The sequence below is a fragment of the Rattus norvegicus genome, chromosome 3, assembly GCF_036323735.1.
Source record: "Rattus norvegicus strain BN/NHsdMcwi chromosome 3, GRCr8, whole genome shotgun sequence".
Taxonomy (NCBI): Eukaryota; Metazoa; Chordata; class Mammalia; order Rodentia; family Muridae; genus Rattus; species Rattus norvegicus.
Genome location: NC_086021.1, coordinates 166098100 through 166112761, shown reverse-complemented (window position 1 = coordinate 166112761; position 14662 = coordinate 166098100). Strand labels below are relative to the sequence as shown.

The 14662-nt window shown below is 51.8% G+C and overlaps 1 protein-coding gene across 2 annotated transcripts in view; it reads left to right on the top strand.

The window, feature by feature from the left end:
• Positions 1–14662, top strand: part of Mtcl2 (microtubule crosslinking factor 2) — a 71903-nt gene that overhangs the window by 48282 nt on the left and 8959 nt on the right. For both annotated transcript variants that reach the window (XM_017592266.3, XM_039106711.2), the window contains 5 exons: positions 674–841; positions 2715–2966; positions 6784–6855; positions 7738–7808; positions 9616–10966. In XM_017592266.3, coding sequence (XP_017447755.2) covers positions 674–841; positions 2715–2966; positions 6784–6855; positions 7738–7808; positions 9616–10966 — 1914 coding nt within the window. The remainder of the gene's footprint in view (positions 1–673; positions 842–2714; positions 2967–6783; positions 6856–7737; positions 7809–9615; positions 10967–14662) is intronic.

Below are 14662 nucleotides of genomic sequence, written 5' to 3'. Positions count from 1 at the left end.
TAATGTGTTTGTTGTATAGGAAGCAGCGTTAGAGAAGGGGGTCCCGTGTTGTGTGTTTCCATGGGTGAATAGAGGCTCGTTGAATTCAGAATGGAGAAAAGACTGCATTGAACCCAGAGGACTTCATGTACAGAGTTGTGGCAAGGTGCGCTGGAGTGGCGCTGGCCAGTGGGACATTTCAGGAGGGTAAGGCTACCAGGCCAGGGTCACACAAAGAGAGGGCTTAAGTAAGAACTGGCAAATCAAGCCACAGGTCAGAGGGGGCCATGGAGTCATTCCTCCCAGGGCTCTACAGTGAGCTGGAGTTGGGGACAAGCAGTGTGTAAGGATTCAAGGCAGGGGTTGGAATCCAGTCTGGCACCATTGAGGGGCTCCATGGAGGCACCAGCTCGGGGAGAAGGAGAGACCTGCACCCTGCGGCCTGCCAAGCCTAGGAAAGGTTGTTTCTCTGCATTTGGGCAGAATAGCTGTAATAGAACTCGTTGTATATGAGACTTGCTGCTCAGTTCAACTATTTAGGACAGCCTTCAGCCCCATTTCACTGGTGAGAAGACCTGTTGAGGACTCTCTGAGGCTGCTAGGGCCCCAGCTGCCCCCTGGCTGAGGTCAGCTATGCCAGGGCTGCCCTCCCTGCCTTCGCAAAGTTCCTGACCAGGCCTTACTCTGTCGGCAGCCTAATGAGTACATCAAGACCCTGGCCGACATGAAGGTCACACTGAAGGAGCTGTGCTGGCTGCTCCGGGACGAGCGTCGGGGTCTGACTGAACTTCAGCAGCAGTTTGCAAAGGCCAAGGCCACCTGGGAGACAGAGCGGGCAGAGCTCAAGGGCCATGCCTCACAAGTAAGCCTCTTTGTGTGTGGAGGACACTCCCTTTTCCCCAGCCCAGATCTAGATGGTCAGGTCTCAGAAGTGGGTGCTAAGGAAACACAGGACCCCCTGCCCTTCATCATGTGCCCCAGGGAGATTGACAGGAACATAGGCTGTACTCTGGACTCACAGAATGCTTCCATGCCCGCCCGAGTGCGTGACATCCGGCGTGGCTCCTAATAGACCTGACTAAGGTGTTGAGAGAGTGAAGGAAAGTCACACAGACTCAAGGAAACGCAGAAAGCTGGGGTCAGGCGATCTGGACTGGAGAAACCATAGTGCTCTGGAAGCACAGCCTAGTTACTATGAGGTTGATTAGAGCACCAGAGGTGGTTCTTAATGCAGATAAACCAGGAGGGTGGGGATTACAGTGTACAACAGGATCAGGGGACAAGTTCAGCTAGTCTGGGCAGGAGCACTCTGTAGGGAAGCTGCCTCCAGGCTGCGAATATTGGAGGGGGCTGCTATGGGGGACATCTTCTGCGCATGCTCTCAACATCACCCCCACACAGAAGGCTTTGCCACTTCCCTCTGAGCCTCGCCCTGGTGGGGCAAACCGCTTTGCCATTTCTCCATGGGTCCCAGGGTGGCCAGGTGTCTTTGACGTGACTGTGCCCATGTTGAGAGTACACAAACTCAGGACTTGACTCATTAGGGCTTCCTCCACCCTCACACCTGTCCGTGGTACTAGGCTGCTCCCGCCTGGCCTCCACTGTCTACTTTCCTCATTTGCTTTCTTCTCTCCTCATAAGGACTCCTAGCCCCTGCTCACTGGCTCTGAAGTGTTCCTCATACTCAAATTAGGGGTCTGCCCTCCAACCACCCAGCCTGACTAAAGGAGCTCTCACCAGCACCCCCAGGAGTCTGGTCTCCGCTGTGTGCCTGGGGCAAGTTGTTTCCCAACTCTGGCCCAACAAATGGGAAGGCAGGCTTTTCATTCAGAATGTGCTCGGTCTTTCTGCTTCTGCAGACTGGGCCCCTGGCCTCCTTCAGCACATCTTGTCCTCAGGGGGCCTTCCTTGTCATCTGTGGCCATGGGAGACACACACCCTGAAGGATTCTGCTGGCCAGATGGCCAAGCAGGCCCAGAGGAGTTGGGTTTCTTTCCTAGGTACTAAGTAGCAGACCCGCTCTCACTCCCCAGGCTTCTCATCTCCTTGTTCCCATGGGTGCATTTCCACCCTCGCCTGGTGTGCAGTCTCCTTGCTTTCTCCTGTGCCCTGTGCTCTTCCCTACTCTGTAGATGTCAGTCTCCCTTCCAGCCTCACCTCCCAGCGTTCCCCTAAGCCCCCTCATGGCTTCACAAGCCCAGCCATTCCAGGAGCTCTTGCTCTCAGACCAGCCTTGTAAGGATCAGCATTCCCAGATCCATGGGGCCAGTGAGTCTTGAGGCCGTATGTTTCTTTCCTGCCTCCCCATGATGAGGTCTAGGCGGAGAAAAATATGTTGGATCATTCCTGCACCCGTGTATCATGTGACTGTGTGTACATGTCCCCGTGCAGCACCTCTGGGATGAGGGGGTAGGGGTGGGGAATAAAGAATGTCTTCCACCCGTGGAAATTGGGACTGCTGGTAAGAATTGATAAATGTACCATTTCTCGGTAGCTGGGAGCTCCGCCTATTGTAGCAGGATGTGGAACTTACCTAGTCCCTTGGAGTTTCAGTGAGGGACAGGAAGTAGTGCTTTGCTTACGGGGGCTTAGGAAGGGAACATTGGGTTCAGGGTCTGTCTTGTATGTAGGAAGGGGTCCATAGCATGTGGAGGATCCCTGAAGGCTTCCCCTGTGTGTGTTTGGAGCCAGTGTCCCCTGCCTGCTACCCAGCTAGCTGGCACTTCTTCCTGCAGATGGAGCTGAAGGCTGGGAAGGGTGCCAGCGAGAGGCCCGGGCCCGACTGGAAGGCTGCACTGCAGAGAGAGCGGGAAGAACAGCAGCACCTCCTGGCAGAGTCCTACAGTGCCGTCATGGAGCTGACGAGGCAGCTGCAGATGAGTGAGCGCCACTGGAGCCAGGAGAAGCTGCAGCTGGTGGAGCGGCTGCAGGGAGAGAAGCAGCAGGTGGAGCAGCAAGTGAAGGAGCTGCAGAACCGACTCAGTCAGGTAAGGCCCTTCTGCCGTGGTAACTGGAGCCCCGAGCTCAGAGAAAGCCGTGAGAGCCAGGTCCTTTCTTCCAAGGCGGTCTTCCGGGCCCCTCGCCACACCAGCATTTGCTTGCTTCGCTCTTACACATGGCAGCCTCATAGAAGGCTGTCGTTTCCCGAGCACGTCTTACAGCTTAGCAGCTGCGATCAGGAAGTGCTTTCGTTTCACAAGTTCTCACTGAGCAGGTGTCAATCATGTGCCCATCACTAGGGCTTATCAAGACCCAGGACCCAAAAGGGAAGCGCCAAGAGTGATTGGGATAGGAAAACTAGGGTCTCTGGTATATTCCATCAGGCTCCCTCCCTTTAGCTCTGTAGGTGTACATCTGTGGAGGGGCTTCCGTTTGATTTGATTTTCTCTAATTGAGCCATCATGTTCCTGCATGTGCACTTCCTCTTCCAAGGAGAGCCTCGCTCCATTTAACTGACTCCCATTCATTCCTCACTGACAGCATCTAGGCTTCATGTGTCGTTTGGAGCCGGCGACGTCACTCAATTGGTAGAGCACTGGCCTCACGCAGATGAAGCCCTGGGCTGGATTCCCACCCAGCACCATGGGATCACAATGGCAGCTCATGCCTGCTATTTTGGGGGAGGTAAAGGCAGGAGAATTAGAGCTTCAAGGTCATCATCCTCAGCTACTTAGTGAGTTTGAAGCCAGCCTGGTTTACATGAAACCCTGTCTCAAAAAACCAAACACGCAGAAAGCAGCCATCTACTGTAGTCAGCGCACGTGTGTGCGGGCAGTATTCACAGTGCTGCATTCCAGGGCTCTCACATGGATCGAGAGTGGGGTGAAAGCCAACTTCAGGAGGGTTTCCTCGAAGTTTGTGTGTATGTGCACACATGTGTGCGTGCATGTGTGTCTGTCTGTCTGTCTGTCTGTCTGTCTGTCTGTCCGTGTAGCCAGAGCAGCGTGCAGACCCACTTGGCTTCTTCCTTGCCAGTTCTCACCTTTGGACTCACCTGATAAAGAAGATGAGCATCCCTCTGAGAGCTGCCGCCTTTGTATGTCTTCTCAGAATGCCGTCTTAAACCCTCTCAGCCTTGTAAGGTCACTTTGCAGAAGAGAAAAATGAGCCAAAAATGTCCTGTTTCTGACAGGACAGAACTATGCCAAATCCCTCACATTTAAAGTCTTACTTATTTTTGTTTTATGTGGATGAATGTTCTGTTTGCTTATGTATGTGCCATGTTCACACCTGGTGTCTCCCGTCTAGCGTCCCCTCCGGTTTCCCGGAACTAGAGTTTTAGATGGCTGTGGGCTGCCATGTGGGTGCTGAGAACTGAGCCTGAGTCCTCTGGGGAAGCAGCGAGTGCTTTTAACTGCTGAGCCATCTCTCCAGCCCCAACATCTGGCAGAGTCTTGATTTGAACTGACCCCCTGCATGGGACTAGGTTTCCTCTAGTATCACGGTCACTACCTGGAGAAACATCGTTCCTCTGATGGTTATATTTCCTTGGTGTCTGTGTGTGGCAAGTTCAGACTGGTACACCCACAGTTCAAACCACATCCCTTGTGCCGTGCGGAAAGCTGATTAGAGTGTCTTTTTCTACCATCTGGCCACTTCCTGTCTAGGAATGATTCCTCCTCATTGTCATTATTTTGGTTTTTTGAGACAGGGTTTCTCTGGGTAGCTCTGGGTGTCCTGGAACTTGCTCTGTAGACCAAACTCACGGAGATCCTCCTGCCTCTGCCTCCCAAATGCTGGGATTAAAGGCATGTACCACCACTGCCCGACTTTTAATATCATTTTTTAATGGTTTGGAAATCATTAAATCAGATCTGTGCCATGCTTAGTGAGGTATCAACATACTGCTGGGACCTGCCGGCTCGTAGGTACCCACTCCTGTACTTGATTTCCCAGCAGCGACCTTGTATGGCATTTGTTGGCTTCCTAGCTCTTGTCTCCTGCAACCTTTGATACCAATTTGCTTCTGTCCGTTCAAATCAGGACACCCAAGCTACATCCTATATTTCTTTTTTTTGGTTCTTTTTTTCGGAGCTGGGGACCGAACCCAGGGCCTTGCGCTTCCTAGGCAAGTGCTCTAACCACTGAGCTAAATCCCCAACCCCTACATCCTATATTTCTTATTTTCTTCCTCCTTCCTCCGCCCCCCATCCCCGTCCTTCCTTTTTTTTATTTGTTCTGAGACTCTGTGTATCTCAGTACTTGGCCCAGACGAGCGTGGAGTACTCAGTTGTCCTGGTCCAGCAACTCCAGAGCTACAATCACAAGTCAGTGTCACATCCGTATAAACTGTGCTCCCAGTCATGCAACATACAGAGCAGCAGATAGGAAGAGTGTCTTAGTCAGCGTTCCATCCTGACCATCGCAACTCTCATGAAGGAAACATTTAATAGGGGCAGTTAACCATTCCAGAGGTTTAGTCTCTTATCGTCATGGCGAGAAAAATCCATTGTCGTCATGGCGACAAGCATGGTGGCATACAGGCAGACATGGTGTCATGGTGACAAGTATGGTGGCATACAGGCAGACATGGTGTCATGGCAACAAGTATGGTGGCATACAGGCAGACATGGTGTCATGGCAACAAGTATGGTGGCAGACAGGCAGACATGGTGTCATGGTGACAAGCATGGTAGTGTACAGACAGACATGGTGCTGGCGAGGTGGCTGAGAGTTCTACATCCAGATTCAAAGGCAGCAGGAAGAGGCAGCGACAATGGGCCTGGCTTGAGCATTTGAAAACTCAAAGCCCGACATCCCCAGTGACACACTTCCTCCAACAAGGCCACACCTCCTAATAGTGCCACTCCCTATGAGCCTCTGGGGCTCACAAAGGGGCTCCTGGCTCTAATCAAATCCTTTCTATCTCCGGGCTTCATCTACACAAGGAGGATGGCTGTTCTCTTCTTATCTCTCAGAGCAGCCAAGGGAATATAAGAGCCAGCCACAAGAATGGCACAGCGCTCCTAGGTCCCTCTGACTGCCCGGGCCTTGGCTTACATCTTCATCCGTGATTGGCACTCATTCATGCTGGGGTGACTTTTGTTGCTGCCCCTGCTCTGTTTGTATTACGTTGGGTTCTTAGTGAGCAAAATTCGAGGCATGGGTTCAAGTGCAAACAGGCAGGCAGCCTGTCCCGGTGCTGCTGAGGACTTCCATTGGACCTTCGGGAAGCAGAAGGCGAAGGTTGCTTTTTCAGAACTGAAAGGTTGGGGGAGGGGAGCCTTACTAAGGCCCTGGGGAAACTAGGGTGAGTCTGGCACCCGTGGGAGCCAGTTGTGACGGGATGGAGGAATTCAAGCAGAGTGATGGTGTGGTGCCCGTCATCCCAGTTGCTGCTCGGACTGCTCACATCTGGGCCGTCCTTCTGTTGACTTCATCCTCTCACCGGCTTCCCAGAAATGATGCCAGCCACACCTGCCCCTCCGGCTGCTGTGAGGGGTAACGAACTGGTGTGCCCATGCCAATGGATCCCCTGGAAGTGCGGTGCTCCAGGGAACACCTCAGGACTCAGCAGGATGGCAGCATGGTCCCTGTGTGAAATGGCTACTGCTTGTCTGCCCTAGCTGTCCTATGACTGCCGGATAGAGTAATGGAGCAGTAGCATCTGTTAACCCTATTAGCCAGGTCAGGAAGACGCCTGCCGGTAGCTGCTTGTATTACTGTTTCCCAAATCCACCCTGTGCAGTCTCAGAGCTAACCCCACACCTTGCTGTGGGTCATGTGGCCCTGAGAGTTGAGGCTGGGGAGTGGCCCTGCTCAGAGTAGCCCTGGCCACCAGCCCACACTCTTTGTCTTTCTTAGCTGCAGAAGGCTGCCGAGCCCTGGGTCCTGAAGCACTCAGATCTGGAGAAGCAAGACAACAGCTGGAAAGAGGTGAGAACTTCCATGCCTGCTACCCACGTTCTGTTGGCCCTGACTGTACCACAAAGTTCCTTGCTCGTGAGAAATGTGACAGGGGGATGCTAACTTTGTCCCAGAAGCCACACTGTCCTTACACCCTGGACTTCTTAGCCCCAGGGTCACTACCCCGTGATTCCTGCCTATGGAGTTGGACTTGGGCAGGGTTCTCTGCTGTGGCTGTCTGACCATGCCTGGGAGAAACCCCAAGCAAGTTCAGTTATACCTCCACAGAAAGCAGGCCTTCTAAATAGCTGTGTGGTCTTGGGTGAGTCGCGCTCCACCTCTGGGCCCCAATTTCTCATTGCCCTGGCCCCATCCTGAGTGGGGTCAGTGGGGGTCACACTGGAGGAATTCACACTGGAGGAGGTCAGGGGGACTGTCATAGAACAGAGCTGAGGAACAAAGGTTACATACGGGTTCCTCAGATCATCTCTCCTCGTGATGGCTACTCAGGATATGGGGCTACAAAAGCCACATGCCTATTCTGGGGAACTGAGCACACAGGATTTACCCGTGGGGGTGCTGTGTTAGACCCAGTGAGGGAAAACCTCACAGCCACTGTCCTCACCGTCAACTGCACAGCAGCTGTCATGGGAAAAGTTCTGTCTCAAATGGTCCCCCCTCTCTCTGGTTCCTCTTTGCATTCCAGATGCCTGACCTAGCTCACATTGCAGTCGTAAGGGGGTGAGAGGTAACAGTTCAGACATGACCAGTGGACCCTTTAGATCGCCAGTGACCGCATCTCCCTCTCCAGAGGAGAGGACTCACGTGTGGCGTCTTGGGCTCAGCTCCTACGCTGGTCTGTTGTCACACACTGGTCACCAGAACTGACCTTCTTGTCTCTTCCTTTGACAGGCACGAAGTGAGAAGACCCACGACAAGGAGGGTGTTTCTGAAGCTGAGCTTGGGGGAACCGGCTTAAAGAGGTGCTGGCCTCTCGTCCCTCGGTCCTGTCCCCTGTCCTTTACCCCACTGCTCTGCCCCCAGCCCTATAGACTTTTGGCTTTGACTCTCTTTATTCCCCGGTCCCGTGTGTCCAGTCCCACCCCTGTGAGAGTTGGGAGAGCCACCAGATTTTTTTTTCCTTTGGGACCCCAGTATTTCCTCAGCTGCATGCTGGCAGAGGAGTTGTTTAGCTCCTTTGGGGGTTCTCTTTTTCCCCCTGGAATTTGAATCATGGTAGATACCCATTTTGGGGATTATTGGTCAGTGTCCATTGGGCCTACCACCATGCTATGTCCAAGGGGATATGCAAGGGTAGGTAGTATTCCCGTCATTAAGATCCTCCATGAAAGAAGTGAGGGGCAGTACAGAACATTGTAAAGTGAGGGAGTGTAGCGGTGAATATTTTTTATTATTTATTTATTATATATTTAAGTACACTGTAGCTGTCTTCAGACACACCAGAAGAGGACATCAGATCTCATCACAAAAGGTTGTGAGCCACCATGTGGTTGCTGGGATTTGAACTCAGGACCTCTGGAAGAGCAGTCAGTGCTCTTAACCACTGAGCCTCTCTCCAGCACTGCAGTGAATATTAAAGAAATGAGACACCATGCCACGCTATCGCAGCTACTCTCTGGGCCCTGCGGCCATTTCGCTGCCGTGGTTAGCCCCAGCAGCGACCACCCTTTTAGTTCCCATGGCAGGTGGCTGCCATGCCAAGCCCAGCAGTAACCGCCTATCTCGGGGCTTTCTTGCTGCTGACTCTGCTCAGTTACAATTCCCAGTAACTCGGTAAAATGAAAACTCTTGAAGCTTGTAATTTATCAATCAGATTTATATCAGTAAATTCTCACCCCACAAAATGTCCATACCATAAACCCAGAGCCAATTGAAATTGATATAAACTGCCCACCCAGAAAAGACAAATTGTCTTGTAATAATCCATCCCTTATAAGATATTCGTAGCCACCTGTGGCTATGTAAAGCCACACGGATCTGGGTCGTCCTCTTCTCCCATCTTTTCTCCTCCATATTCTCTATCCCGTCTCTCAAATTCTCAGCCCACTTTTCTTTTCACTGCCCAGTCACAGGCCTTGCCTCAGCTTGGGCCTGCCCTCACCTGCATATAGAAGACATCAGCCCACAAGGGAGTCACTGGAGCCAGGGGGCCAGGTGTAATTCTAGCTCTGCCATTTCTAGCATCGGGGCCTTGGGTGCCTCCCTCTCTCTAGTGGGATAACTGGAGACGGCAGAGAGCTGCACCGTGACCAGTCATGTGCAGTAGAGGACTCCAGTAGTAAACCCAACTCTGTGAAATACGGAATGAAGGCAGCAAGTGGGGCAAAGGAATGTCAAATGGTCAACGGGGGGGGGGGGGGGGAGATGGGAGGTAGGGAGGCGGCTGGAATATTACCAAGATAGTCACGGGGTAGCTGGAGCTCAGGAATGCCGAGGAACCTGGGGACCAGCAGAGGCTGAACCGGTCAGAGATACCGCAGTGAAAGTCTGAGGAGGCAAGGTTCGTACTCCAGATCCCACCCATCGTGTGCCAAGGGCTGCGTTCAGGGGACTGAGCTGTTTCCAGCTTCCTCTACCCAGGGGTTAACTGTGATCCTAGAGTTTGTGCTACTGAAGCAGGTAGAGAGGGTTTGAGGAGGTAGCAGCCAGGTTGGCTACAAGAGATAGGCAAGACAGGCTTGGTCCCCACATGCCTGTCCAGGTAAGTAGACGAGCATGCTTGACATGTTATTTCCCACTAATCCTACTTTCTTCTTTTACTTTTCCCAGGACCAAATCGGTCTCCTCCATGTCTGAGTTTGAAAGTTTGCTCGACTGTTCCCCATACCTTGCTGGCGGAGATGCCCGGAACAAGAAGCTGCCCAGCAGCCCTGCTTTTGCCTTCGTGAGTGCTGAGCCTATAGAGCCTGAGAAAGATGCCAAGGAAAAGCCCGTGCTTCCCGCCCGGGACTGTAGCCACATGGGTAGCCTGGCGTGTCAGGAGCCTGCAGGGAGACAGATGCAACGCAGCTACACTGCTCCAGACAAGACGGGAATACGTGTCTACTATAGTCCCCCAGTGGCCCGGCGCCTGGGTGTCCCTGTGGTACACGACAAGGAGGGCAAGATCCTCATCGAGCCGGGCTTCCTCTTCACCACAGCCAAGCCCAAGGAGTCAGCAGAGGCTGACCGGCTGGCTGAGAGCTCCTATAGCCGGTGGCTTTGCAATTTCTCCCGGCAGCGGCTGGATGGAGGATCTGGGGCCAGCACCTCGGGTTCCGGGCCTGCTTTCCCCACGGCCTTGCATGACTTTGAGATGTCGGGCAATATGAGTGATGACATGAAGGAAATCACCAACTGCGTGCGGCAGGCCATGCGCTCCGGCTCCCTGGAGAGGAAGGTTAAGAGCACATCCAGCCAGACAGTGGGTCTGGCCACCGTAGGCACACAGACCATTCGGACGGTCAGTGTAGGCCTGCAGACCGACCCACCCCGCAGCAGCCTCCATAGCAAGAGCTGGTCACCCCGCAGCTCCTCACTCGTGTCTGTGCGCAGCAAGCAGATCTCTTCCTCCCTGGACAAGGTCCATTCTCGCATCGAGCGGCCGTGTTGTTCGCCTAAGTATGGCTCACCCAAGCTCCAGAGGCGATCGGTGTCCAAGCTGGACAGCACCAAGGACCGTAGCCTGTGGAACCTGCACCAGGGCAAACAGAACGGCTCGGCCTGGGCTCGCTCCACCACCACACGGGATAGCCCAGTACTGAGGAACATCAACGATGGGCTGTCCAGCCTCTTTAGCGTGGTGGAGCACTCAGGGAGCACCGAGTCTGTGTGGAAACTGGGCATGTCTGAGGCCCGAACCAAGCCTGAGCCTCCCAAGTATGGCATTGTTCAGGAGTTCTTCCGGAATGTGTGTGGCCGGGCACCGAGCCCCACTACTGCAGCAGGCGAGGAGAGCTCCAAGAAACCAGAGCCCCTTTCGCCAGCCAGCTACCATCAACCTGAGGGTGTAGCCAGGATCCTGAATAAGAAGGCAGCCAAGGCAGGTGGTAGTGAAGAGGTCAGACCCACTATGCTGTCCCAGGTGGGGAAGGACGGTGCCCTTCGGGATGGAGATGGATCCTTAATCCTTCCCAGTGAGGTATGACTGGACTTCACCCTTCTCTCAGAATGGGTGATTAGCGTAGAAAGCTCACACTCTTCTGTTTTGTGCTATTCTGTGTTTTGCTTCCTTTCTTTAAAGTCAGAGTCTCGGGGGTTGGGGATTTAGCTCAGTGGTAGAACGCTTACCTAGCAAGCATAAGGTCCTGGATTCGGTCCTCAGCTCTTGGGGGGAAAAAAAGAAAAGCAAACAAAAAAACCCAAACAAAGTCAGAGTCTCATGTAGCCCAGGCTGTCCTTGAACCTTCTACGTGGCTGCGAATGACCTTCAATTCCAGATTCTCTTGCCTCTGTGCTGGAATCACAGGTATGGTCATGACACCTGGTTTATATGGTGCTGGAGATTGTATCCAGGGCTTTGTGCATGCTTGGTAGGTAAGCACTCGACCGTCTTAGGTAATCCCAAGACCCTCTTGGCTCTTAAACTCAGGGAAGATAGTTGTGTGTCTTAAAAGTTCTCTCTCTTTTTTTTTTCTTCCTCCAAGAAAGGGTTTCTCTGTGCAGCCCTGGTCTCTGGATCCCCTGGAGCTGGGGTTACTGTTTTGAGCTGCCATGTAGGTTCTATGACTTGATCCTGGGATCCTCTGGAAGAGCAGCCAGTGCTCTTGACTACTGAGCCATCTCTCCAGTCTCCTGGGTTTTATTTTTGTTTTTGTATGTGTATGTATGTGAGTCTGCTTGAGTCTTTGTGCATCATGTATGTATATGTGGGTAGTTGCAGAGGCCAGAGGTATCAGGTCCTCGGAAACTGGAGTCACAGGCAGCTGTGTGCAGCCTGGATGCCAGGAACCAGCCCCTGGTACTCGGCATGAACAGCAAGTACTCTTAGCTGCCGAGCCATCTCCAGCCACACCGTCCTCTTGTGTCTGCCTTAAGGATCAGGCAAGGGGGCTGGAGAGACGGCTCATCGGTTAAGAGCACAGACTGCTCTTCCAGAGGTCCTGAGTTCAATTCCCAGCAACCACATGGTGGCTTACAACCATCTGTAAAGAGATCCGATTCCCTCTTCTGGTGTATCTGAAGACAGCTACAGTGTACTTATATATAATAAATGAATAAATCAATTAAAAAAAAAAAGTCCGGCATAGGGTCTGGCCATCGGCTTAGTTCCAGTCTGAGTCCAAGGCCTGAGACACAGGAAAGTTAATGACTTTAACCCAGTCTGAAGGGAGGCAGCCTCCAGGCAGCCTCGTGGTCAGAAAGTGCCCTTGTTTCGGGTTAAGTCTAAACGCAAGAAAAGGGAGCAGCAAAAGGTGCTTGCCACCAAACATGATGATGACCTGGGTCCAATCCTTGGCGGCAGTAAGAAAAGTGGCCACAAAAGTTGTCTGACCTGGGGGGTTGGGGATTTGGCTCAGTGGTAGAGCACTTGCCTAGCAAGCGCAAGGCCCTGGGTTCGGTCCCCAGCTCCAAAAAAAAGAAAAAAGAAAAGTTGTCTGACCCTGATGGAGTAAGAAAACTGACTCATCAAACTTGTCCCCTGACTTCCTCTGCACGGATGCACACATATATATCCCACGCTACAGAATAGATTGCTATGTTTTATAAAAAGATAAGGAGAGAAGGAATATGTCTGGTGGATGTGTAGTAAGGTGTGGGGGGAGGGGGTGCCTCTGTTGGCCCATGCTGAGGCATCCCTTCCCCCTGAGGGACCAACCACTATACTATTCCACAGTATAGAATACTGTAATATATATATATATATATATATATAGTGTAGTATACTATATAATTCTATAGTATAGAATAGAGTTTATTCAGGGCATGAGGAGGGGAGTTGAAAGGGTAGTGGAGACAGAGAAAGGCAGAGAGAGAGAGAGAGAGAGAGAGAGAGAGAGAGAGAGAGAGAGAGAAGAGTCATAGAGGCTAGCCCTGAGCACATGGAAAGAAGTGGGAGGGGAATGGGGAGAGAGGGAGGGGACAAAAGGATAGAGCAAGACAAGAGAGAGAGGAGGAGGTGAGCACCCCTTTTATAGTGAGTCAGGCACAACTGGCTGTTGCCAGGTAACTTTGGGGCAGAGCCTAGACAAAATGCTAACATAAATGAATAAATGTTTTTAAATTAATAAAAACTAAAAGCAGGAACAAAAATCCAATGTTCTAGTCTGAAGGTCGTCAGCCATGAAGCGTTTGCTTACTTTGGGGAGCGCCAGCCATTCTATGCTGACTGATTGGATAAGTTAGTTCCACCCACATTGAAGATGGTAATCTTCTTTACCTGCTAATTTAAATTTCAGGATTATGCGAAAGCACCTTCACATGAACACCCAGAATAATGTTGGGCTTGGTGCCCCATGTCTTAATCACCTCGATATAAAATGAGCCATCCAAACCAGAAGTGACCGCCCATGCCTTTAGCCTCAGTATTTTGGAGGCAGAAGCAGTGTGAGACCAGCCAGGTCTACATGGCAAGTTCCAGACCAGCCAGGGCTATCCAGTGAGACTGTTTCAAAAATCGAAATAATAACAACAAATGCTATCATGTCCGTAAAACCATCATGGTAAGAAGGAACAGCATGCGCCTGGGGCATGGCCCAGCAGCTATAACTCTGTTCCAAGTGATCCAATGCCCTCTTCTGGCTTCTGTGCACTGCACACATGTGCCGCCTTTACATGCAGGAGTCAAAACACTCAGATATATATAATTAAATACAAGGGCTGAAGTGTGGTTCGATGGTAAAACCACTTGTGTAGCACACAGAAGCCCTGAGTTCAATCCCAACACTTAAAAAGGGATAAAAAGGAAACAGGAGTGTGTTACCGAGACCTGTTGCGTGCTAGGTGGACTCTCTGTCATATCCTTTATATGTCCTGTTTGACCTCATGCTCTTGACACTGAGAAACACAGCAGCATGCCGTTCATTGTAGAGAAGAGGAGAGAAAGGCTCAGAGAGCGTCACTTGCCCAGCAAGTGGCAGAGCTGAGAGAACAGTCGAGTTCTACAGCAGCATTTTTCACCATTTCTCTGTTCTGATAATAATTAAAAGATGAGTAAGCCGGGCTTGGTGGTACACACCTTTATCCCAGCAGGCGGGAGGCAGAGGCCGGTGGATCTTAGAATCCAGTCTGATCTATAGCCAGAGCTACACAGGGAAACCGTGTCTCCAAAAAACAATAAAGAAAAAGAATGAATCTACCTAAATACACATCAATGGTGAATCTGGAAATCCTGAGTACTCCGGGGAGGAACATTTACTGGAAGTGATGGCCTGAATCCTAGTACTTGAATAGCTGAGACTGAAGCACCACAGGTTGAGGCCAGCCTGGGCTACATAGTGAATTCAAGGCCAGCTGGAGCTATGTAGTGTGACCCTGACACAAAGAAGCAAACAGAGAGTAAATTGGAGCTGAGGGTGTAGCTCAGTGGTAGAGCACCAGCTCAAGGTCCTAGATTCCAACTCTAGCCCTTGGCGGGTGGGGGGATCGAATTGGAAAATATGTATTTTCATTCAGGAGGACACTATAGAGCCTTTAAAACAGAGACCCAGGAGCAGGGGGGATGGCTCGGCAGTTTAAGAGCACTGGCTGCTTTTCCAGAGGACCTGGGTTCGATTCTCGGCATCTACATGATGGCTCACAACTGTCTGTAACTCTAGTTCCAGGGTATCTGATATCTTCTTCCAGACTCTACGGGCACTCCATACTTGGGGTGCACAACACACATGCAGGCAGACTC